Below are 26,594 nucleotides of genomic sequence, written 5' to 3' on the forward strand. Positions count from 1 at the left end.
TCACATCAAAATGAAAACGCTATTTTTGTTTTTTTTTTGTTTTTGCTTATTGGGGCATGGTGGCATAACTGTTAATTCGACAACTTAGGATGGATTCATAGTACGTCTCCACTTGCATGGAGAATACATTCTACCAATGTTGACATGAATTTTGGTTAAGACTTGAGAGTTTATCTTTTTGTTAAGAAATATTTTTCCTCCCCAAAATTTTTTTGTCGTTGAAAGGATTCTTTTAGAATATTTTATTTTATTAATTCTCAGTATAAGATGCTTTAGATATTATCTAAATCGTTAACTTTTTTTTTTCTCAAAATGCTTTTTATTTGATGCGATCCATTATTTGAAAGGTGTTTCGAATTTATTTGAAATGAGGGTAATTTTTTAAGAAAAAAATTTAAAACATCTTTAATAATATTAATTAATTTAAATTAATTTTTTAATATATGTGAGATGATCATCAAGCCCTTATAAAAAGGATTGAAAAGATTATTTATTAAATAAAGCATATTCCCTAGAGACCTAGTCCCCCCATTATTTATCGTAAGTCATCCTTTAACTCCTTTTTGCTTGTCAATATTGTCAATCAACGTCTCTAAAACATTATCATCGTTCCAAATATATATTTTTAGTAGGCCCCCATATTGGAATCAAGACCTCCGACTAATTCGGATTTAAGCTGTATTAAGTTTTTTTGACATATTTTTATTAAATACAATTGATTATTTTAATATCTAGTATTTTTTTTACTTGTCAATTATATTATGAACTGAACACATATATCACTCTCAATATTCAAAATGACTTGCAAACAATTTTTCTTTTAAATGTGACTCTTGATAGGTAGCATAGCATATTGGTATTTTTTTACGTAAAATGACTATTAGGTCTCATAATATTAAATTAATAATAGTCATGTTGATGATATTTTTTTAAAAAAATAAGTTATAAATATCAATTGATACAATTAGAAACATGAATTCTAGTTTCAATATAAGAGACATATTTAAAATTTTAATGTTTTATATACAATTTAAACTTCTAAATTTATAATTGTTTTAATAGATTTTCTCAACTTATTTTTTTTTAAATTTTCATTATTGATTCAATATTTTCAAACTTAACTGTCCTCTTTTTCTTTTTTTGGGCTGACGTTCTTCTTTTTGTGATTATCCAAAAAAAAAAAGAAAAAGAAGAAGGGCATGTTAGAGGGAACCATTTTAGGTGCTCATTAGGGTGATGCAATCTGCATGGTTTAGATTTAAATAAATAATTTAATAATTTTTTTATATTTTTTAAAATAAAAAATTATAAAAATTATAAAAAAGTTTTAATAAATATTTTTTAACTAATTTAATTTATATTTAATTTGAAGGGTCTAATTTAATATTAAAATTTTTATATTTTAACTATCTAGATGTATTCTATATAGTTTATATTTAAAATTTTTAACTTGTAATTTTTTTAAAAAACATTTTTAAAAAGTTATAATTAAAAAATTATTTTCTCTGATTCTATTTATAAGTCATTTCTACCAACCTCATCAATACCAATACAATAAAAGTATAAAAAATAAAAGTAAGTAAAATTTCAAACATAACCCTCAAGTAAAAAGTAAAAAATAAGTCAATCATATAATACTATTTTTTCTATCTTTCTCTCTCTTATTTTTTAAGGGTAATTTGAGAATTTTAATTTGAAACAAAATAATCCCATTAACAAATGACTTATAAAATGGATTAAATTATGCTTTTAAAAAGTTACTTATATACTGGACCAGAGGAGTATATATTTTATTTTTAATATTATATTTATCAAAATAAAAATAAAAACTTTAAATTTAAACTTTGCAAATAATATAATCGAATATGGACTATTCAAAGTACATGTAGATAATAAATTTAAAAATTATAATATTAAATTATATCACTTAAATTAAATTAATACTATTCAGATGATGAGCCTATTTAAAAAAAAATTATAAATTTTTATTTTAATAAATATAAATTAAAATTAAAATTAAAAATTAATAAATTTTGAGTCATTCAAATTAAATTGAATGGCCCTTACTATATTTGATGGACGAGCATCTCGGTGCCCAGCGCTGAAGACGGACCCATGTTAGGGGTATAGATGTAAATTCAAAAGCTTTCCCTTCAATGTGGATGAACATGAAGCAACAAGCAGGTCACATTCAAGGTAAAAAAAAAAAAAAAAAAAAAAACCGAAAACAAGAGAGATGGGGGGGCCTATGGGAATTTTATCTCACACATATAATATTAAGGTAGGCATCCCCACCTTCTTCATCAACACTTTAAAAACCCGAAGATTCAGACACAAACGCTGCTAATAGCTTCTGTTTCTTTCCAGCGACGAGGAGCATGGGGTTCAAGGGGAAGCATACGTCGTTTGTTTTCACTGATTTCCTTCACCAGTGCGGCGGCTACGCCGTCATAGACGGCGGCTTCGCGACGGAGCTTGAAGGCCACGGCGCCGACCTCAACGACCCTCTCTGGAGTGCTAAATGCCTTCTCGTTTCGCCTCATCTTGTCCGCCGGGTACTCGGTCTTTCTCACTCTCACATAAAATTTTTATTTTTATTTTTATTTATTATTTTTTATACAATAATAGCCGATTTAATTAATTACACAGAAATTGATGTTCAGTTTTCTAAAACGGACATATAATAAAATAATGATTATAACAGCAGGCCGACTGCGTCTACTGCCTTCGCTTGTCATCAACTTGGGAAAATATAACAGCAGGCCGACTTTGATTTTCCTTTATTTTTAGTATCTCTGATTTTATTTCGTCGTTCCTGGTCCTTTAATAATCTAGTTTAATTCATCATATCGTTAGTCTATACTTTCTTTCAATAACAATATAAGTCATATTTTAAAAGTTTTACTTAGTTTAAAATAATATATAATATTATGTAGGTGTTGAATATTTTTTTCGAATTACACCATTATTTTATTGAATAATTAATAATAATGTTTTAAATAAGTCAAATATTATATTTATTATACTTAAGGGCATGATTGAAAATATGTATAAATTTTTAGAAAATCAAGATTTTAATCAACTTTATTTTTAACACGGTGACATATATTGACATGAAAAATAAATTGATTATGTATAACTAAGAATAAAAGGTGTAGGGGCAAAAAAAAAAAAAAAGAAAGCATATGAGAGATGAAGACAGTATTCGGTACATGTCAACAAAAAATATTAATAGAATTAAGTATATGTTAAGAAAATAAAATTAACTCCACGGTGCTAGCTCCCTGTTCTTGAGTGCATTTTTAAAATTAGAGAGAATAATGTTGCAAATAGATTAAATTAAAAAGATTGAGAATAATAAAATAAAAGGATGATGTAACTTTTAATTTTTTAAGTTTATCTTAATTATTGATTTAGTTCATCAAATTTAATTTTTATCAATTTAATTTTTTAAGTTTACTTAGGTACTTATCAGTTAAAAAAGAATTTAATGTTAAAATTTAATGATATAGATAATAAAATATTGAGGATAGTCATGCAAATTAACAAAAAAAAAAATATAATTATTTTGGTAAAAAAAAGGACTTTGAAATTAAAAAAAAGGTAATAAAACATAGTGTAAATGATTATTCTGATAAAAATTAAATTAATTTGATGATTAATTTATTTTCGTTTAACTACATATACATGTCAAGTCATTAATATTCTTTACACATTAGATTACTTTGAAAGTCAATTTGTATTCTAAACTTAAAGGATTCACATAATAATTTTTAAAAATATAAAAAATTAAGTTGATAAAAATTAAACTTGAGAGATTAAATTAATAATTGAACTAAATTTATGAGACTAAAAGTTTTATCATTCATTCATTCCTAAAATAAAATATAGGATCTAAAAATAAAACCCTTGTATTTTCTCAAATAACAATATGCCGAATATCCTTGCATAAAAAAATTGATCGTTTACATGAATTGTGACCCCCTTTGGCCATTTAATGGCCGGCAAAACAAAAGAATACCTTAGGCAGCACAAAAAAATAGACACGCTGATTAATTACCCCCCTTCCTTTTTCGACTGATCGTGTGAAAAGGAATTTCAAAGAAAAACGACGAAATTGAGAAAATTAATGAGGATTGAATCCAGAAGAACAGGTTATGTCTTAACAAATGAATCAAGATGATTAATGTGCATATATTTAATGCCTTAACTAAAGAACAGGCTTTAATAGGAGAATTGTAATAAATCAAAAGAAAATAGGCTTTAAAATCACATTTTAAAATCATTTTAAAATGATTATCTAAAAAAAGGGGTTTCATAACACAATTTCCAGTTGAACACGTACTGAGTTTATCTTGCCCGCGTGTCAGCATTTGGTAGCACATACATGGGGGCAGGGGCTGCTTGGTGCCCCTAGAAATACACGTATGGTATTGAGAAAACATAATTTTTAATTTCTATATTTTATTTATATTTTATTACAAATTTTGTAGTTTTTTTAATATTTTAAATTTATATACTTTTTTTATATTTTAGGTCTTCAAATAAATAAGGTGTATGAACCTTGGAGTAATTTAAAACACCAAAAAATAAAAGTATAGAAATTTAAAATATTGAAAATAAGTGTAAAGACATATAATAAAATGCAAACAAAATATAAGGATTAAAAGTTATTATGTTTTTTCAAATAATAATAATAATAATAATAATAATAAAAGTATTCTTAGCAAGTAAAAGACCATTATGCTAACAGGATTTTCTTAGCAGCGATTGCATTTTTATTTTTGGGCCGAAATTTTATTTTACTTTTAATTGAAGCACGAAGCATCATCATATCGTATTACATAAAAATAAAATAAGCCGCATCACAGTTTTACTATTAAAAAGATTTTCATTTTCTCGTGTATTTGTCGGCTGCACTACTCTGCTCTGCCTACACAGTACATTTGATTATTAATTATTATTAATTAATAATTGTATTAATAAAAAATTCAAAAATTACTAAACAGTTTCCATTTTATTATTTACATACTATTTAATCAGAATATTTTCAATCAAATTAATTAATAATAATTTATTTTTTTAATATACATATATTCTCTCTCTCTCTCTCTCTCTATATATATATATATGTATTTACACTCTCTCCACACATTCAAATTATTTTGACAGAAAATTAATATGCAATTATGTGTGTGACAGGTTCACCTAGATTACCTTAACGCAGGAGCAAGCATAATAATAACAGGATCCTATCAGGTAACTTCTACAAAAGCATTGGGGCTTAGATTGGATTGGGCCAGAGTTCATCGGGCTTGGGCCCAAACCCAACTAGGGTAATTATTGACACTGTTCACTTAATGTAACGCATTGTTTTTGTTCTTGCTGGGATTGGTACAGGCTACGATTCAAGGCTTCGAGGCCCAAGGTTTGTCTGAAGAAGAAGGTGAGAATCTAATCAGGAGAAGTGTAGAACTCGCACGAGAGGCTCGGGATATTTATTATGACAGATGCACAATAGATTCTTCGGATTTCATCAGAGACGGAAGATATTGGAGACGCCCAATTCTAATTGCAGCTTCAGTGGGAAGTTATGGTGCTTATTTGGCTGATGGGTCCGAATACAGGTCAGTGAAATCAATAATCGTTTGATACTAGCGATTAATGTTTGATCATGCAAGAGTTTAGGGGACAAATTGCAGCAACACTTCTAAAGTTTGAATTAATACTTAGTTTAAGTTTTAGAGGTATTATAATCGGTTTTGAATATCTGGTCTTTAAATGGTGGTTCTGCGTAGGGATCAAATAAAAGTGATGATGGTTTCTTGTGAACAGTACTAATGACTAATTGTGATTTTTCCCCTATTTGCAAGGTTTAAACCCACAACTTTGCTTCAACTGTATCGAGTTTATTTCATTTGACCCAATGTGCATCTCAGTTTTGAGTTTAAGGATGATGAATTAGTAATATGATTCTTGTGTACCTTCACAGTGGGGACTATGGTGATACAGTTACTGTTGAAACACTTAAGGATTTTCACAGGAGAAGGGTGAAAATTCTTGTTGATGCAGGTGCTGACATAATTGCGTTTGAGACAATACCAAACAAATTGGAAGCACAAGTATTTTCCTATTCTATCTATGTCAGGCTTCACTAGTTATCTGCAAATGCTCCCTCCCATCCTTATTGTGGTCCTTAGGATACTTTATCAGATTCATGCATTTAAGAAAATATATGTTTTTAATTATAAAAAAATGAGATGTATTTTCATTTTCACCTTTAGCTTTAGATAATAATAAAACTATGTTAAATACCTTCACATTAATTAAGAAAGGATAAAATTGAAAAAAGTAGTTTAATTATTACAAGGTGTCCTACCCTTACATTTTGGATCAAAAATTACTTTTAAAAGGTGTCCTACAAATAGGATTGGAGGGAGTATTTGTCAAATCAAATTTTTGGAACTTGATATTCAGTGTTGATATCAATATATCACTAAGGATCTCTCTTCAACAATGAAAATGCTCTTGAATCATGTGAGGCTAACACTAATCAGTTGACATCTACAAGTTCCTAGCTGAGAGTGATTGAGCAAGCTCTTGTTATGGTTGAATTAAATGCAGGCATATGTTGAGCTTTGGATGAAGAAGGCATAGATATTCCTGCATGGCTTTCATTTAGTTGCAGGGACGAAAGCAAGGTGGCTAGCGGTGATTCTATCTTGGAGTGTGCTTCCATAGCAGAATCCTGCAAGCAAGTGGTTGCTGTTGGAGTCAACTGTACTGCTCCTAGGTTTATTCATGGACTGGTTTCTTCTATTACAAAGGTGCATTTTAGTACAAGATTTTGCTTTCTACTGCATTTTGTTCCACTAGTTAACCGGTTCTATACTATTTTGGGTAATAAGTGATAGAAGCAAACACATTGATGACTTGGCAAGTAGTTGTCAGCACAGATTTATGAAACACAAGAATTAAGAGACAAAAATAAGACATGCTGATTCATCTTCTTATGGTCCAGATTATAAATTTATTCCTCCATATCATTTGTGTCACTCAGTATGAAATATTATGTTTTGGTAATGCGATTCTGAATCCCTTAACAATCATTGGATGAATCTGATAATTAAGATGAAAATTGAATAAAAGAACTTGGCATCCAGTTTATGACAGAGATAGAGAGGCCTTCGACTTTTTGATCCTGCAGTAAAACCTTTGTGTTAGCTGACCAATTCTATATTTAACGGAGTTTCTAAACTGATTTTTGTAATGTTCATTTCTTGCTAATTATGCTCCAAAAAGTACTCTTTTGTTCTCAAAATAGACATCTCTTAATGTCTACTATAAATGTTATGACAATTACAATAAATCTCAAAACAATTTTACAAATTTTGTGATGAATATCAGGTTACAAGTAAACCTGTACTTGCGTATCCCAACAGTGGCGAGACTTATGATCCCGAGACCAAGACGTGGAAGGTGAGTTATTGAATCTTTTTCTGTATCGTAACATTACAAATCCTATAGTTTCACCAAATTTACAGTGTATATTAATCTCTTTATTGAATAACACTTTCTTAGTTTCTCCAAATAAAAAAGAAAAAGAAAAGGAAAAGCTTAACTGCGAGTGATTTTGCAGAAAATATGTGGGGTGGTACATGAAGATTTTGTTTCCTACATAGGGAAGTGGCGTGAAGCTGGAGCTTCCCTCTTTGGTGGTTGCTGCAGAACTACTCCTGATACTGTCAGAGGCATAGCCAAGGCACTTTCTGGAAAAGCTTCTGAAGATGATGATAAGTGATAGTCTCAAGTTTCAAGAGACAACACATAAGTTTTAGTGTTCTTTTTCTTTGTGATGGAGGAAACGAGAGTGGTGCAGAAAGTGGTCACCTCTCTGTCTTTCACTATCTTTTTCTGATATGGCATGCACCAACATGGAGATTATATGTGTACTAGTTTACTAGGCCTGTGAGGTTTAGGGTACCAATGACGAAGATACATTTTATGTTCTATCACCAGCCCTTCCTGAGGATTTCTGCACACAAGATTATTCAAGAGATTAGAGGTGAAAATTTGGATCAAGCCAGCAGCTACTTGAAAAAATTTAGAACTAAGCTTTAAAAAAACAAGATGATATTCAGGTCATTCGGGCTTGGCCCGTATAATTTTTTTTTAAAATATATAAAATCTAACAAATATTAATTAATTCTTTATATTTTAGGTTGTTTTATATTAAAATATTATATATTTGAATCTTATATATCGGTTAAGTATAATAAAAATATATTTTATATTTTTTATAAAATAAAATATTTAATTTTAAAAATAAAAAATAATTAAAAATAATTTTAAAAATAAAATTTAAATATTTGGACCGTGAGTAGCTTAAAGGAATTTAGGATGGGCTTGATTATTTGAACATTTCAAGGGTCGGCTGTGTTTGAGTTTGGGCTTATAAGAGATTACACTACATGGACAATAGATAATGATAATTACAAGTGCTTCTTCACCACTAGACGCTAAATATACCAGACGGACAAGGGAGTCATATCATTTTAGTTAGAGAATCTTGAAAATGAAGCAGAATTAATGGTAGAACTTTCACTTCTTGAAGGGTCTTATTTTGGCTTGATTCAGAATGGTCTGGATCTTTGCTAAATGCGCTCAACTCCACACAAAAACTAACAAGTAGTCCCTGTCATCCCATTAGAAATATAAGTCACTCTTAGTTAGTTCAAACGTACCAATAGTAACTAATTAATGGCTACTTAAAATATTAAAATTGTTGTAAACTTAAATTATTGTCTAATATGATCCCTGTAATTATGCTAAACTCACTATTATAACTTTTACAATCTCTTACAACCCCTACATTACAGCCTCTAATATCGGGAAAATATGAAAAAGAAATTTAATGGTCTAAGGAGCCTATGAAATGACTAGAATAAAGAACTAAATACATGTCTATGACTAATTTATAGAATATATTATTCATGATGGGACATTGTTTTATAATTTCTAAGTATGTAGAACACCATAAAACATGTTCATTTGAATTTCAATCGTTTTTTCAAAGACATTACAGTTTGCCTCACAGCCTTTAGTCACTCACACCCTCTCATTTAAAAAGGAGATAAGCATTATTACATGCAACTGTCTTTAACTATACACAAGAAATCAGAAAATAAAACAGAACAAACAAACAAAGAAATATTCACATCAATAAAAAGTAAAATAATAAATTAACAACACTTCTCACGCGCAATGTTACATCAAACATTTTAACATTGCAAACATATATATTTTAATTAAAGAATGCAAACATAGAGATGGAGCGGCCAAATCAAACAGGGCATATGAATGATTTTAATCCACAATTTTACTTTATATTTTAATTTTAATGTGTTCCATTGCAATAGAATTCTTATTATAAATTTGTCAGATTTTTTATCCCTGTTGTTGTTTTTAGTTAAATGATTTTGCACTAAATAGATGATTCAAAGATTAAAGCAGTCTACGTAATTAGTTTGTTATTAATTCTAGTTTGCCGATGATCCTATAACACATATAGCGGGTCTTATATCACATTATATTGATAAATGAATTTTTGGAGAGTTATTCTCTCATGATCTCACTTCATAGGTTTTTGGGAATAGATTCATCACCCTTCAAACAAAAGTGATGTTGTTTTTTTTAAAAAAATTATTTTTAAATTAAATTATCTTTTTCATTATTATTTGTTGAGAATTAACAAAAAATTCATTGTCTTTTTCGTTAATATTCTTCTCTTTTAATTTTCTTAACAATCCCACGGCCAAAAATATGAAGACAAGATGAGATTCTACTTTTTGACTAAAATGCTTCAAACAAAACACGTGATTCAGTTTATGTAATTTGATTTTTGAATTTAATCTTATGATTTCTATAGTCAGTTTTAAGTTATTGTGCGTTCAGGATTATAAAGTAACTTTCAAACATTAAACAAGAACTTTATTAATTAGACTACAAGTTTTAATGCTATTTTTAATTAAACATAATTAATTTTATGGAGATTTTGTGTTATATCATAAGTGTTAAATAAAAAATTAACAAGGATAATATTATCTTTGCATCCCAACATTAAATTATATTTAGGTTTTAGGGAACTTGATTATAATTTATAAATTTTACAGGATTTATTTATAGATAAATCTGCAGTTGGGGACGAACCTGTAATGTTTTCAAAAAAAAAAAAAAAAAAAACATTGTCGTCGAGTTAAAGCTCATCTTAGAGGCTGGGGCATATCAGGAGGAGCTGCAGCAGCGGCTGATCCGGCCATGGCCGCAACGCTTAAGGCACCTCCTATGGTTTCGGCTTGTCCATCTTCTGCAACTCCCACCATCCATAAGGAATTCAAAGCCATGGTGAAAAGCCCACATATTTCGCTACTTGAGAACAGCAAAACCATGAAGGAACTCACACAACTACACTGTGACATGATGAAGAAAGGTCTATGTCGTAAAGCTTCTTACGTTAACAAGCTAATTTCCGCCTGTGTCGAAATGGGTACCTATGAGAGCTTGTCCTACGCTCGGAATACGATCGCATTGTTCAACGACGATGAAGGTATCCTTGGTTCGTTGTTCATGTACAATTGTTTGTTAAGAGGGTATGCTTCCATTGGACTCTGTGATGAAGCAATCTTGCTTTACAATCAAATCTTAAATTTGGGCATTGAGCCTGATAAGTATACGTTCCCATTTTTACTCAGTGCATGCTCGAAAGCTATGGCGATTTCTGAGGGGATTCAAGTTCATGGGGTAGTTATCAAGACGGGTTTAGAGAAAGATTTGTTTGTCAGGAACTCTTTGATTCATCTGTACGCGGAATGTGGGGAGATTGAATTGGGACGAAAGGTGTTTGATAAAATGCTTGAGAGAAATGTCGTGTCATGGACTAGCTTGATCAATGGTTATGCTGGGAGGGACTCAGCAAAGGAGGCCGTGTCTCTGTTCTTTGAGATGGTTGAGGCTGGTGTTGAGCCCAATTCAGTGACCATGGTGTGTGTTATTTCTGCCTGTGCGAAGTTGAAGGATTTAGGATTAGGTAAAAGAGTATGTGCCTATATTGGTGAATTGGGAGTGAAGCTTAATACCCACATGGTGAATGCACTTGTTGATATGTACATGAAATGTGGAGATATTGGTTCTGCAGAGCAACTTTTTTATCAATGTGCTGATAAGAATTTGGTTCTCTACAACACTATCATTTCAAACTATATTCGCCATGGGATGGCAAGAAAAGCACAAGTAGTAATACACGATATGATGCAACAAGGACTGAGACCAGATAGGGTAACGTTGTTATCAGCAATTGCAGCCTGTGCACAGTTAGGCGATCCATCTGCAGGAAAATCATCTCATGCTTATGTCTTGAGACATGGCCTTGAAGGTTGGGACAGCATAAGCAATGCCATTATTGACATGTATCTGAAATGTGGCAAAAGAGAAGCAGCTTGCAAAGTTTTTGAGCCTATGCCAAACAAGACAGTGGTGTCGTGGAATACCTTACTCGCAGGTTCTATTAGAGATGGTGACCTGGAACTAGCTTGGAGAACCTTTGATGAGATACCAGCGAGGAATCTTGTATCTTGGAATACCATGATTGGGGCGCTGGTTCAGGAGGGCATGTTTGAGGAAGCAATTGAGCTGTTCCGGGAGATGCAGAGCAAGGGGATTAAACCAGATAGCGTGACAATGGTGGGTATTGCATCTGCCTGTGGGTATTTAGGAGCTTTTGATCTTGCCAAGTGGGTCTACTCTTACATTGGGAAAAATGGCATTCACATTGACTTGCAGCTTGGTACAACTTTGGTTGATATGTTTTCAAGGTGTGGTGATTCCGAAAGTGCTATACATGTTTTCAGTACAATGGAAAAACAAGATGTGTCTGCTTGGACTGCTGCCATTGGGGCAATGACTATGAAGGGAAATGCCGAAGGAGCTATTGAGCTTTTCAATGAAATGCTGGAAGAAGGTGTGAAACCAGATGAGGTTGTTTTTGTGGCACTATTAACAGCATGCAGCCATGGTGGCTATGTGGAGAAAGGAAGGGAACTTTTTAAGTCAATGAAGGAAACTTATGGAATCAATCCTCAGATTGTTCACTATGGATGCATGGTTGATTTTCTGGGCCGAGCTGGGTTTCTGGGAGAAGCTCTTGATCTCATCCAAGGTATGCCGATGGAACCTAATGATGTGATCTGGGGCTCTCTTTTAGCTGCTTGCAGGATACACAAAAACGTTGAATTGGCACAATTTGCAGCGGTTAAGATCACTGAATTGGCCCCTGAAGAACCTGGGATTCATGTGTTACTATCAAACATATATGCTTTTGCAGGGAAATGGGATGACGTTGCAAAAGTTAGGCTGCGGTTGAAGGAAAAAGGGGTTCAGAAAGTGCCTGGATTAAGCTCAATAGAGGTTCATGGTATGATTCATGAGTTCATATCTGATGATCAATCACACCCAGAAAAAATAAACATTGATTTAATGCTAAAGGAAATAAAATGCAAACTAGCTGAGGCAGGGTATGTTCCAGATATAACTAATGTGTTGCTAGATGTTGATTTAAGGGAGAAAGAGCACTTGCTTAGTAGACACAGTGAGAAACTAGCCATGGCTTTTGCGTTGATCAACACTGGTCAAGGCAGGCCCATAAGGGTAGTTAAGAATCTTAGGATGTGCTCTGATTGTCACACATTTGCAAAATTAGTGTCAAAATTATACAACAGGGAAATCACTGTTAGAGATAATAACAGGTACCATATTTTCATGCAAGGATTTTGCTCCTGTGGAGATTATTGGTAATAGGATTACAGAGATTTTTACCAAAATAAACAAGAATTACAAAGAGGAGTTTTGATATCTGATACTACAATTCAACTTCCCTCTTTGTCAATTTAAGCTAAATAAGCATCGAGTCATACAGAGAACTGAAGGGGGGATGATCACGGAAAGAGATGTTCTTCTGATATACAAAAGGAAAAATACGTCAGTGAAACATTTTGCCAAATCATTGATAGCCAGTAATCAAAATGGCTTCATGATGAACCTTCTAATGCTGGAAAAATGGAATCAACAAAAGCATGGTGCATTGGGTCCTCCTTCCAGAGTTTCGCAACATGAAGATGAGAAGAGGTCTTCCGATGGACTTCTTCAAGAAGCCAGATGCTGGCTTCCGCTTTGCAAGGATGAATGATGTCGTCCAAGGGCTTATACTCATCCTCACTGTCAATTCTCAACTGGTCCCACTGCTTAAGGAGAATATTTGTGAGGTAATGAAGGGGCTGACCATATAATTGCTTCATGGATCTGCCTAATCCCATCCATGAGGTATAGGGGATGACAGAGCCACGGTGTCTTGGGATTGGGATCTGCTTCATGTAATCCTGATACATTGCTGCTCTTCTGATCAATAAATCTGCATGCAAGCATGAGTTAAATAATAATTGCATTTACAAGAGTGTCAAATGGTCGAATGGCTCAAAAAAAAAAAAAAAAAGCCACGTGAAACACAAAAGAAGCCTCAAGGCTGCTTCAGGGTTTTATGTTTCTAAAGTGATTTTTGGGTTGGCGTTATATAAGAGCTATTGCAAAACAAAGGGTTGCAGGACTGCAGAGTTAAGACTTGTATATGAACGCATATTCAAAGCAACACCTGTAAGGTCTTTCAAAATGCTATAAACACTTGGAAGCCTAGAGGATAACAATGACTCCAAGATCTTCAGCTTCTTAATTTTCTTAGCAATGAATTTTTTCCCCATTTTCTTCCTTATGATGCTCTGTGCTTGAAAGCAGTCATCAAAGCCCATTTTGTGAATTGTATGGTTGAAAATTATATTGCATTTTCATTGAAAACCCATTGCATGTAAATGGTGAAAAATATGAAAAGTTTACGGAAGGATAAAATTCTCACTGCTAAGAAACATCAAACGCCAAAGAAGAAACCACAAACACACAGGCAAACATGCTTATGTAAAACCAAGCACCAAAGTTGTACTGGTAGCTTATTAATCTTAATCCATGAGATCTGTGATCCATAAACTGCAGAAAAACGATTTCTTAGAACAATATCTTCAATGAAGTTCTGGTCAAATAAAAGGAAGAAAAAGAAAAATAGCTAATATAGGCTATAAAACTGGATGATACACTAATACAATACGTTTGCGTAAATAGTTGAAATTTCTTGGCTCCTTTACATGTTATATAAGGTGATTAATTTTAAGATTCACAGTTGTTCAATTGAAATCTGTATATATCGAAGTGTTTACAGAAAACATGGCAGATCAGTTGTCTTCTTTACTATCAGTCGCCTTATTTACTGTACTGATATAATGTCAGACAACTCATTAGAAAAGAGAAGAGCCAGATTCCCAGTAAGCAAATACCTTCAGACAGTACATCTCTGGCAATGTGAGATACTGTTAAGTCAATAGCAGTCTTGGTATCGTTACCATTACTGACCTCCATCTCTGAGTCTGAAGAAGATTCATCTGATGCTGATGAGACTTCAACTTGATCATCCCAAGGAAATGACCTCTTCATGGTGTTGACTTTAGAAGATAAAAATCTACACACACACACACGTATGAATTTGCCAATTGCAAACTACGAGTTAAATAAAACCCACCAAGAAAAGAAAAAAGCACAGTAAATTTAACCCAAGGTTTAAAGGTGAAAGGTGTCCTTAGTGCACTAAACCACTAACATGACTAAGGTGAGAAGTGCTAGAAAGGACATACCAAACGAAGCAAGATGCTAAAATAGGCAAAAATATAATATATATATATATATACACACACACACACATATATCTTTCTTTTGGCCAGAATTATACTATGTCGAAATATATATATATAAAACTTGGAATAACATTTAACGTATAAATTAATATTTAACCCTTCAGGCGAGAAATGCTAGCGAACGCCCAAATGAAGTAAGAAGTTCAAGTAGTAAAGAAATATGCCATATAAACAAGACATAAATATATGAACATTTTGTTCGTTATTTTCAGGTTTGCCAGTATCTCCACCACAATTACAACAACACAACGACAACAGCTTACACCCATAATTCATGCGATTAGTACAATTCTTCCATGTTCAAACTTTTTGGGGCCAATAATAAACACAGCATTAAACAAACAACTGCATCAGTACCACATGATTGATACAATGCAGTCGCCCTACAACTTGCATGAAACCAGAAATATCTTCAAAGATAATATCATCAGCACCACAAAATTCTTCCATGTTCAAACCTTGAAAACAGTTTGCCCCCTCTCCTTCACAATTAAGTGGGTCTCATTCCCACGGGTTGAAATGAAACAGAAACAAAAGATGCGCATTTCCTATTTTGCATAGCTATTGAAGACATTTCATCAGGCACCAGACGTGCAAACTGAAATCAGAGTCAGCAAAAGCGGAAGACGAAGCAAAATTGAAACGAGCATAATAGCATATGTCTGAGAAAAAGAGATCGAAAGGGGACTTACCTTGAGATTGGTGACAGAATCTGTTTGACAGTTTCCGGAGGAGGATGATCAGGAAATCAAACCTTGGCGTCTGACCTAAACAAATTAAATGCGTAGATCGAAGCAAGAACCGAGGGATCTTGGGAAATCCATTCAAAATTCTCAGGGTGGGCTTGGGCTGTTCCTGGCTGAGGCCGAGGTGGAGTAAAAAGAGACGCTTTTTGAGAATAACACGTGGCAGCCATCGAAGCAAGCATCATTCCCAAACCCCACAGCTACGGGCAAAAGGATTCAGTACACTGGTTATAAATTGACAGTTCAAACAAGTCCCATCAATCTCAGCCGTTCGCTTGATCCAACTGTCTCACAAATTCCCACGTCATCATCTCCTCTCCAGAAGAACAGGATCTCGACCGCACGATTGTTGGATGCGTAATCCAATTACTAACCTGGCGTAATCCAATCATATGCAGTCCACAGCCGTGGGGAATGGAGGACAAACGCGTGATGATTGTGATAAATATTGGCGGGACGCAAGAAAGACAAGTGGCTTATGATCATTTAAGAAGAGAGGTGGTGCCTTTCAAGTTAAAAATAACCAAAGAGAAATATAAATGGGAATCCATGACGTTATGGGAAGGGGATACCTCTCTCTCTCTCTCTCTCTCTCTAATACATTCTTCTCCTACCTTTTGTATCTGTTCTAATTTCTCTTCTTCCTAAACTTTATAATTCTCCTTTCTCTGCTTATTTTCTATTTGTTATCATCTTTTCTTGTTCTTTGTTGTTATGAAGAGATATTTGAATATATATTTTTAAATGATCAATTTAGTTCATGACAAATGGTGGTTTTATTGAGAGACAATTGAAGCTATATTGAGTAACCAAAACATAGGTAGCACAATCCATGACTTCGATGGAGCAAGAAAAACAACATTATGATTCTTCTAGACATGATCGAATTGACGCTACCCTTATTGCGATGAAGGATTATTATCACTTGGATAGAATTGAAGCTAAACTTGCTGCTTTGATGAACCGTTTGGGTTTGGCTTATGAGCTACCATCTTCTCAAGAAGCTGCTACTCATCGTTCTTGTTGATGTTCTGAGACTAGAGAGGTCCCAACATTAACAACAACTATCGAGTCCATTCTTAAACAAAGTGAGGGTGTTGACGATCACTCTGCCACTTTAATGTTGTGCAAACCGATGGTTAAAGAAGACACCATTAATGGCCATAATTTTATGCACTCTGTTGACTCTATCTTCATGAGCTTCAAGACATGTTTGTCATCGCTTTCAATGAATGTAGATGTCTGACTCCGACCTAAGGTTACCATGTTCGAGGGCTCCATTACTGAGTTCAAGCTGCATTGCCTCTGCTAGCTCTAAGATTGTCGCTCCACAAACTCGTTAAGGTTCAAAGGGTACCCACGTTGGAATACTATTGCTGGGCCTGAGAAATATTGGCCTAATCCAAGCCTCTTCGATGCATTATATTTTGCTGCCCTAAGAGCTCGTTCATCCTCTTTAGTTTGCAAGCATATGTCAGCCAAGAGCATGACTAGATACTTGTACCTGCTCCAGTAGATGCTCTCTGCATGGATGAAGTGTTGCGCACTATATGAGCCATTACATAGGTTAAGATCACGCATCAGAGGATTTTTCAAGACTTAATATGTGGCATGATATTTGATTCGAATATTTATATTGTCCCTTCTATTATCGTGAAATGGCATCTACCAACATTATTTAAGTATTACTTTGCTATCGCTGGTGAATTAAATGGTTATGGGATTCATTTATATGGTAGTGGATTTATACTTGCCTAACTATTTGTTCAATATTTGACCTTGGTATTCCTATCTCCCTTCTTCCTAGCATGACTTATGGCCTCAAAGCATTTTAGTTTTAGTTTATTGACTATGGAGAATTTTCATGATTTGGAATTACTTTAAATGGATTTCTTGTTAAGCAGCAACTATTTTCCCTGGGTTGATTAATCATTTAATATTTGATCATGGACCCACCTTTACCGTCTCACACTATATTTGTTCTAGTTCCCTGCCATTCAAGTTTTTTCATAATACCCCTTATATTTCAAATGGTGATTCTGTCAAGCATGAGTTGGTAACTAGTATGCTGAACTAATTAAATTCATTCTGTGTTCAACAAAGGCTGCCATGTTGCTTTAATATTATTTAGGCATAGTAGTTGTACTTGTGAATGCCTTGCACGAGTTGATTGGGTATGGCTAGTCTTTAGGCTACAGGTTTCGTCACTTAATAAAAAATATTGAATTAGTACTTATAGACTAAGATGTAATAGGTATAGCAATCGTTCAATGGGTATATGATTCTGGCCCCTACATCCTTGTTCTCCTTTATTTCCCAGTATACATTAAAACTGTTAAGTTTTGGCTCTTGTCACTTAAAAATTCTAACTATGTTGGGTTTGCCTAATGGTTGCAAGTTCTGTGGTGCCTACCTAATAATTTTTCCACTTTGTTCTTACTTTTAATTACGGTGTTGGATCCTGGAAGTCTTATAAAAGCTTGGTACTTGAATGAAATGGGTGCATATTATCATTTTTCATGCTGGAATTGTTGTTTGTCATGTGATCATACTTTAAGTATATTGCTAAGTGAGTTTACATCTGATTTGTTCAGTGGCCATTCTATAAGGGACATGAATACTAAGTGTGAGCATAAAGTATTTGACCAAATAACTAAAAGGGACATAAATTCTTGAGTTGAGACGATTGCTACAAGTGTAGACATTTTTAATGTGGTATCTGCAGGACAATACTTTGATGGATTGCCAATTATAGATATGGTGACATGTATAAGTATGAATAATACTTACTTATAGTATTACATGTTAAGGCAATCATTAGAGCCTTTTGAGCAAGGTGTGAACATTGTAATTGATATAATTACCTTAGAAATATTTTTTGTTACAAAGTCCTTTCTCCAAAACTCTTTAGTTCTCTCAGAATTTTCAAATTGATGTTATATCTCCATCATATTTGTTTGAATGGCTTCATGCTGCTTTTATGAAACATCATGTATCTAAAATACTCAATGATATTAAATGGGGGCCTAGAATATCCAATGATATGGCTGCACCCAATGGGCATTTTAGGGTTGAGTTAATTATTGCGAATGTCAGAAATGGCATTATGAAATCTGCAAGACATAATTGTACAAAGAGCTTAATTTTTCAAATCCCTCTTATTGCTAGAATGACTTCTTATAGTCATGATTTATGGGAATTAGTCACAAACACAAATGTGATTGATATTTGTAGAGGCTTAGTCTGGGTATATTTGGATTTGTTTAAGGTGGAGTTCCTTCATGCATTCATAATTGAGTCTCTTGGTCACTTTTTCATGCTATTTTCACTTACACATTTTGACCTTGAGGACAAACTCGAAGTTTATGGGGAGGGTAATATGACGAATGTGATAAATATTAGTGGGACCCAAGAAAGACACATGGCTTATGATCATTTAAGAAAGGAGATGGTGCCTTTCTTGCTTTGCATGATGCTGTTAGAAATAATCAACATGAGAGAGAATTATAAACAGGAATCCATGGCTATATATGAAGGGGATGATGAAGGAGTAGGGTGTGGATGATTTTAGTGATACTCTCTCTCTCTCTTTCTCTAATGTATTCTTCCCCTTCCCTTTATGTCTGTTCTAATTTCCCTTCCTCCTCAACTCTATAATTCTACTTTCTTCACTTATTTCCCATCTGTTATCATCTTTTCTTGTTCTCTGTTGCTATGAAGAGATATTTGAATATATATATATATATATATATATTTTCAAATGGTCAATTTAGTTCATGACAAAATGAAGAAAGGCGAAGATAAGGACAGTGAAGGACGACTGGACTACCATCATCGACATTAGTGCCAGTGAGAACTCAAGAAGCAGCAATACAGGAAGAGTGGAAGAGAGAGTAGTGGCTGAGATTTTGAATGAAAGGAGAGTGCGTGGTGGCATCGACTCATTAGATATTTATTTCAAAAATAAAATAAAACTAGTATTATAAATTATATGCATTAGTTGACAAAAAATGTGTTTTATATATTATAATATATATATATATATATATTAATCAAGCTAATCTTCATAGGCTTTAAACTATACCTCGATCATAAATACCAAGCCTATTTAATTAAATAAACTTTTAAATAGAAATAAATTTGGTATATTTGAACAAGAGTTAAGGATCATTTTTGCTTTTTAATTTTTTACCCAAAAGGTTAGTGGACATTTTGAACTTAAATAAGGGTCAATTTTATTCCTTAACGCTAATGATTATCTTACTCGTCCTATTGCTATTTTCTTTACCATTAGTAAGCCTTGTATTACCTTTTTTTAATACTTCCTCCGTCCTAAATTATTAGACACTTTTAAAGAAGATTTAATGTCCCAAAATATAAGACACTTTGAGAATATTAAGGTTTTATTAAATAAACTTATTCTAATACTACCCTTTCTCTCTTTATAATTAATTTTCATCCATTCTCTTTTTAATATATTAAACGATGGGTATTTTTAAAAGTTTATATTTTTTTGTTTGGAAAAATAAGGTTGTTAAGTATATTTAATTAGTTTTATTGATATGTGAGATTTTGTCTAAAAGTGTTTTATAATTTGGGACGAAGAGAGTATAAAATATTCGAGTTTAGGGCACCACTATCCCTTTGAGATAAAGTTGAGAAGTAAAAATAACTCTCAATTAAATATTTTATAATAAAAAAAATTAAAGAATGCAATGTGGGATATACTAATAATAAAAATACAGCGAGTTAATATCAAGAGTATTGAGAAAAAAATTTATAACGTTAAGGGACAGAATAAACTCTTATTTGAGTTTAAGGTACCCACTTATTTGACTTTAAGGCACACGGTGAGTCAATACTAACAATACGTTTTCAAACAATAACAACTATGCATTTTTCCAAACATAATATTTTCAAATAACAATTTCTTTTAATAAAACATACATAACCAATCACACAACACACATTACGACATAAAAGTAGAGGTTATCTTTGCTTCTCATAAGTAAACTTTCCCTTACGTCGCTCACTTCTAGCAATGCTAATCAAACAATCTACATAATATATAACATCAAACAAAATTAATATTTGTGATTAAACATTAATCACATTTTAATCCTAGGGTTAAGCTAATTAACCTTATAATCTTAAACACTTTTCCATAAAACTAACCTTCAAACTTGATCATTCTTATCATTATTGGACCTAAATATCACTTATTTAATCTTTAAACAATTAATTAACACTATTTAATCTCACCTAAAACAACTTTAAGTTTTCAATTTAAGTATCTCATTAGCATAATCATCATTAAAACTACTTAAACAACACTTATCTAACTTCAAGCAAGTCTCATAATTTGAACACATCACAATGGCATCTCCAAAAATGAAAACCCAACCTTAACCCAACATAAAATAGCTTAAAGAGAGGTTTAGAGGATAAAAATGATATCAAAGAAGTTACCTTGAATGATTAAGAGCCTAAAATCATGTTCAATGATTACTAGCCTTCAAACCCTAATAAAGCTCTTGATTTTCACCCAAAACCCTAAATTTTCTCTCTCATTCTATTTAGATTTTTAAATACATCACTTATGATGTTTTTATATCGCGCGTTGCGGGGCATGACATGAAAATAACACATTTCATTTAAGCTCACAATGTTAGATCCAATTAAACCCAATGCCTAATTTGGACTCTATTTAACCTCATAAATGGTCCTAGGCCCACTTAAAGTCATAATTAAATACCTAACTATTTAATTAACCTTCAATAACCTTCAATTAAAGTTGCATTATGTGACTCCATCATCTGTTTTCCATTTTTATCCTTTTCCCTTCTTTTTTTCTTTCTAACCCTTCTATCAAGATTTTGATTGTTTAATTTTAATCTCTTATAAAATTATTATTAAAATTTTAAAATTATAAAGAATATAAAATAATAAAATTTGAATAGCTAAAATTTAATATAAACAATTAAAAAATACAATAAAAACAAATAAAATGAAATATTTTATAAAAAATTAAATTTGGATTGTCTAAATCTTAATTTCTTGATTAGTAGCTAAGAAGAAGAGAAGGGAGAAGATGGGAAGAGAAGATGAGAGAATCTTCTCCATAAAAAAAGTTAAAGGAAAAATTGCATTCAATCCCCCAAAAAAAATTATTATCAAGAGATCCCACAAATTTTATAAAATATTCCAAAGTTTCAAATTATGCACAGGTGATTTGATCAAGGGTATTGACGACTGGACAAACACTATTTATATCTTGTAAAGAAAAATGATAATTTATAATAGTAAGTTATAAGTCACTATTGTTCAATTATCAATACCTTTAGTCAAGTTATCAATGTGTAGAATTTAAAACTTAAGAGTGTTTTGTAAAATTTATGAGACCTTTTGATAATAAGTTTTCTCTTATAGGATTTGAATGTAATTTTTTCAAAGTTAAAAGCTTATTGATTTTTTTAAATAATTAATGAGTTTTTAAAACTTTTCTTAATTTATAAAAATATAAGAAACGACTATCAATTATGTTATAAAAATTTTTTTCCACTAGCTTAAAGACATTTTCATTTGCACTTGCCTCACATACACTTGCCTCTCGCTACCGCGGCTCTCACTCACTCCCATCCTCCATCTCGTTCTTCGCCGCCGGTCCTCTAGCCATCACCGTCGCATCTTCAGGTATTTCCTCGCTCTCTGTCTCGTTCTTTGCCTTCAGCCTTAAGCCTTGAAGCTCAGGTGCCCAGTACTCCGTTGTTCTTGAGGGCAATCTTCTCAGGTTCGTCCTTCCGTTGGAACTAGGAACCTTCGGCCACCTCTCCTTCACCTTCAATCTCCATCAGGTTCGTCCACTACTCCTTCAACCACAACCCCTTCGCCTTTAATAGCTGTTGCCTGCTGGTTTTGCATTTTGATGACTTGAATCTGGGACTCCTACTGATTGAATAAGGTGTACATTTTTTTCCTTTAATCCTCCTTCAGTAGTTAAATTTCTTTTTTCCTTCCACACTTTCCAGGGCCGCAAATAAATTTTGATGATTCTGCATTGGCCAAACAATTTGGAATCGTGTATTCGGAAAAGAGATTTCGTTTTGGTACACATTAGACGAATACTAATAGAAAGTCGCTTAACATTGAAGAATAGAGAGGTCGCAAAACATTTTTCGGTGTTCACTTTCCTTCTTCCAATTATAGTCACTTTGTATCAGCTCACACGCTAAATTAGGTATCCACATTCAAAAGGAACAGCCCATCTTATTTGATTTGATACTGAGACATGGATTGATTCGATTGTGCATTTAAATTTTTGGTATGCTATGGTTGGTCCTGTATAAATTGTTTTGGTCGTACCTGTAAAAGTTTGGGGAGAACTGACATTTCCTTGGCTGTCTTTTGTGGTTTGTGAAATTGTCTGGGTATTGTTGACATGCTTCTTGCTGCATATGTGAACTTTGTGATAGTTGTATGTTAAATTTTGGGCTGCGTCTTTTGGTATGAAGTGCAGTGTGTTCTTTTCTTATAAACTGTCACACATCTTTCTCTTTTGCTTTGAGTCTCTCATTTTCCTGATTGCATCTAAAGCAGACAAAATAATTATTGTATGCTGAGAAAGAAAAATTAAGCTGCATGTTTCTGTAAATAATTATTGTTCTTTTTCTTTATGTAAATCACCTCATACCTGTAATCTCCTCCTTTTATATTGCTTCCCTACATCTGGAGCTTTATTTGTTTCTCTGCGTATTCCTTGAATCAGTGTATATAGCATAGATAGGGAAGACGAAGGAATCAATCCCACTTGTTGCTGAATGTTGTGCTTTTGATGAATAAGAGATACTCTGGAGAGGGTTTCCAGGACAGAATCCAAACGGTACTTAAACCCTGGTTGTATTATTTTTCATAGAAGAATGCAGAGTTCGCTGAAAATGCTGTCTAAGTTGCAAATCCTGAAACTCATTCACCATTGTCTTCCTCAAAGGCTTACCAACAGTAATGGGTTGTGCTACTTCTTGTACGGCAACCCACTTTGTACAATGGTCGATTCTCAGCAAGCTCCTGAGTCACCAGAACTTCCAGTTTGGGTCAAGTTACCTGACAACCAAACCCCTGAAAGCTCAGATTCTGATGATGACTTCGTTATCCCTGCACTTGCTGATTGGGTTGATGCCCATATGCTTAATGGTCGAACCCAAGTAATGAGACTCTCTTTGAGGGAGGACAAGGATGAAAATGATGTCACAGCAATCAGCACAGTTCTTAAAGAACCACATCCTTCTCCAGACAAAGTTGTTGAATCGCTAAAAAGGTATGAGTTTCTTGTGTCAGAGAATCTGGTTCAAAAGATTTTGAAAAGATTTTGCAATGACTGGGTACGAGCTTTAGGGTTTTTCACATGGGCAAAAACACAAACAGGCTATGTGCATTCTCCGAAATTGTACAACTTCATGATCGATATTTTGGGCAAGGCAAAGAAATTTGATCTTATGTGGGACTGTGTTCAGGAAATGTATCAACTTGAAGGGTATTTGACATTAGATACAATGGTTTGTGTAATGAGGAGGCTTTCCAAGGCAGAAAAGTATGAAGAAGCTGTGGAAGCATTCCAAAATATAGAGCGGTTTGGTGTGAACAAGGACATAGTGGCAATGAATGCACTTATGGATGCATTGGTGAAAGAAAATAGTGTTGAGCATGCTCACAAAGTTCTTTTGGAGTTTAAGGACTCGATTTCTCCAGATTCTCTGTCATTCAATATCCTGATTCATGGATTTTGTAAAGCTAGGAAACTTGACCAAGCCTATAAAGTAATAGAGGACATGAGGAAACATGGGTTTCACCCAGATGTTATTACATACACTAGTGTCATTGAATCATATTGCAGAGAGAAGGATTTCCGCAAAGTGAGAGAAGTTTTTCAAAAGATGGAGGAAAACGGTGTGTCTCCTAGTGTTATCACCTACACTATTTTCATGCATGCTTTAGGGAAGGCTGGGCAATTATCTGAAGTTCTGGGTCTTTATGAGACAATGAAGAGCAATGGTTGTGCACCAGACCCGCCATTTTATTCCTCACTGATATTCATTTTTGGCAAAGCGGGCAGGCTTAAAGATGCACGCGATCTGTTTGATGATATGCCAAGGCAAGGGGTTATTCAAGATGCGCTCACGTACAATACCATGATCTCTGTTGCTTGTGCGCACTCACAGGAGGAGACTGCTCTTAGTTTGCTAAAGGAAATGGAAGAGAAATCATGTAAGCCAAACATCGAGACTTATCATCCATTACTGAAGATGTGTATCAAAAAGAAGAGAATGAAGGTGCTGAACTTTCTGTTGGACCACATGTTCAGAAATGACGTGAGTCTTGATTTGGCAACTTATTCACTTTTGATAGCTGGTATGTGTAAAAGTGGAAAACTTGATCGTGCTTGCTTGTTCTTCGAGGAAATGATCTCACAGGGGCTAGATCCAATGCGCAGTACGTACAATAAATTGTTGGGGGTGCTCCAAAGCAAGAGTATGCTAAAAGAAAAGGAACATATTGAGAGTTTGTATCATAGAAGCAAAAATGCATTGTAAATTTGGCTGACCTAGTTTCAGATCCAGCAAATATTTTGCCAGTTATGAATCACTGAGCTCCATTTTTGTTTTTCACTTCTGATTTTCATAAAATTTTAATCTCCTTCTCTTAGTAGGCAGCATATGAGCTGCACAGCAAGGCAAAAAAAGAGAGAGACTTGAGCTTCTGGGTATGTAATTTGGTTGTGATGGATCACTATTGTAGCTCGTAAGCAGTTACCAATAAGGACTTACAGACATCAGGCCCTTGACTTAATAGAGCCAGAATGCCTATTTTGCATCGGTTACTGCATTGCATGCACAGTTCAGACTTTGCTGGGGCATCTTGCTGAATGGAAAACCATCAAAGGAAGAAAAGATCTGGATGAACCTAGAAAACGGTATATGGAAAGATCTGGATCAATTATCATTTCTATTGTATTGTTGATGTCTGATGCAGTTTCCTGCAGCACTGTGGAACGAGATCTTAACAAATTATTGGAACTCCATATCACTGTATTTTATATCCCTTTACTAATTCACTGTGAGGAAAGTGAGGAAAATGATATGAATGAAGTAGGCAGTGAATAGTGATAACTACTGAGAATTTGTATGGTTTCATAAGAACCAAAACTACATGAAACCAAAATCTGGGTAAGTAATGCGACTTTGAATTGATGCTCAACTTTTCACCCTTCAGAATGAACCCAGAAAACAGTATATGGAAGGAAGATCTGGGTCAACTATGATTTTTACTGTACTGTTGATGTTGATGTTTGATGCAGTTTCCTACAGCTCTGTGGAAAGAGATCTTAACCAATTATTGGAAATTTGGAACCTCATCATTGTGTATTTTATATCCCTTTACTACTTAGAGTATGTTTAGTTTCATAAGAACGAAACCTACATGAAACCAAACAAGCATTGAGATGAAAGCTGAAGGTTTGATGTGAGAGTGACGATTGCTTTCAAGTCTTATCTTAATTCCATTATTTGATGAAGACGTGAACTCTCTCCATACATTCCTTCATAGCTCCACAACTGTTTGAAGCTGACGAATGCTAATATGAGCACGTCACAAATTTTTCCATCAGTCGAGATGGTACATGGATCAAGCTTTCTTAACCACAATTTTTTTTCGGGACGAAATGATTTGTAAATGACGATAAAATTAAATAGTCCTGAAAAAAAAAATCAATTTTATATCTGTTAGTAACTTTTATTACTGATGTGGATTTAAGTTCTTTTCGTATCACGGTCCTATATTGAATACCAAAAAGATGAATGTTCTTTTTCAACAGAAATAAGTTGCCTTAGTACAAGAGGCTAGCCATTAGCTAATAAATAGTAGTTGGGCCCTTTGAATTACACGAAGTTTGATTAATGAGTTACACTGTTCAATAACTCTTAAATAGTGTGACTCGTTAGAGTTTCCATAT

At 33.4% G+C, this 26,594-nt stretch overlaps 4 protein-coding genes across 11 annotated transcripts; 3 read left to right on the forward strand and 1 right to left on the reverse strand.

The window, feature by feature from the left end:
* Window positions 1-2,270: 2,270 nt before the first annotated feature.
* Window positions 2,271-8,082, forward strand: LOC129319652 (homocysteine S-methyltransferase 3-like). Its single transcript, XM_054964743.1, has 8 exons — window positions 2,271-2,555; window positions 5,203-5,259; window positions 5,401-5,627; window positions 5,993-6,157; window positions 6,598-6,602; window positions 6,637-6,827; window positions 7,408-7,479; window positions 7,640-8,082. Exons 1-8 carry the CDS (start codon window positions 2,379-2,381, stop codon window positions 7,799-7,801), a joined length of 1,056 nt encoding a protein of 351 aa, XP_054820718.1. The 5' UTR covers window positions 2,271-2,378; the 3' UTR covers window positions 7,802-8,082.
* Window positions 8,083-10,222: 2,140 nt separating this feature from the next.
* LOC129320268 (pentatricopeptide repeat-containing protein At3g22690) lies at window positions 10,223-13,816 on the forward strand. 2 transcript variants are annotated; one of them, XM_054965623.1, is made up of 2 exons: window positions 10,223-10,649; window positions 10,752-13,816. In XM_054965623.1, exons 1-2 carry the CDS (start codon window positions 10,318-10,320, stop codon window positions 12,847-12,849), a joined length of 2,430 nt encoding a protein of 809 aa, XP_054821598.1. In that variant the 5' UTR covers window positions 10,223-10,317; the 3' UTR covers window positions 12,850-13,816. The 2 variants fall into 2 exon arrangements, with proteins under 2 accessions (XP_054821598.1, XP_054821597.1); XM_054965622.1 differs by having other exon boundaries at window positions 10,223-13,816.
* Window positions 12,785-15,799, reverse strand: LOC129320269 (protein RDM1). Of its 5 annotated transcripts, none has more exons than XM_054965629.1 (5): window positions 15,536-15,799; window positions 15,302-15,404; window positions 14,430-14,611; window positions 13,094-13,462; window positions 12,785-13,009 (listed from the first exon to the last, which is right to left on the reverse strand). In XM_054965629.1, exons 3-5 carry the CDS (start codon window positions 14,584-14,586, stop codon window positions 12,990-12,992), a joined length of 546 nt encoding a protein of 181 aa, XP_054821604.1. In that variant the 5' UTR covers window positions 14,587-14,611; window positions 15,302-15,404; window positions 15,536-15,799; the 3' UTR covers window positions 12,785-12,989. The 5 variants fall into 5 exon arrangements, with proteins under 5 accessions (XP_054821604.1, XP_054821603.1, XP_054821602.1 ...); XM_054965628.1 differs by having other exon boundaries at window positions 15,201-15,404; XM_054965627.1 differs by having other exon boundaries at window positions 15,201-15,441.
* Window positions 15,800-22,187: 6,388 nt separating this feature from the next.
* On the forward strand, window positions 22,188-25,840 carry LOC129319262 (pentatricopeptide repeat-containing protein At3g22670, mitochondrial). Of its 3 annotated transcripts, XM_054964266.1 has the most exons (3): window positions 22,188-22,443; window positions 22,618-22,826; window positions 23,355-25,840. In XM_054964266.1, exon 3 carries the CDS (start codon window positions 23,506-23,508, stop codon window positions 25,174-25,176), a length of 1,671 nt encoding a protein of 556 aa, XP_054820241.1. In that variant the 5' UTR covers window positions 22,188-22,443; window positions 22,618-22,826; window positions 23,355-23,505; the 3' UTR covers window positions 25,177-25,840. The 3 variants fall into 3 exon arrangements, with proteins under 3 accessions (XP_054820241.1, XP_054820240.1, XP_054820242.1); XM_054964265.1 differs by lacking the exon at window positions 22,618-22,826; XM_054964267.1 differs by lacking the exons at window positions 22,188-22,443; window positions 22,618-22,826 and adding an exon at window positions 22,528-22,550.
* The last annotated feature ends 754 nt before the right edge of the window (window positions 25,841-26,594 follow it).

This window comes from Prosopis cineraria, unplaced genomic scaffold, assembly GCF_029017545.1.
Source record: "Prosopis cineraria cultivar Desert tree isolate PC_DT_omini unplaced genomic scaffold, ASM2901754v1 PC9, whole genome shotgun sequence".
Taxonomy (NCBI): Eukaryota; Viridiplantae; Streptophyta; class Magnoliopsida; order Fabales; family Fabaceae; genus Prosopis; species Prosopis cineraria.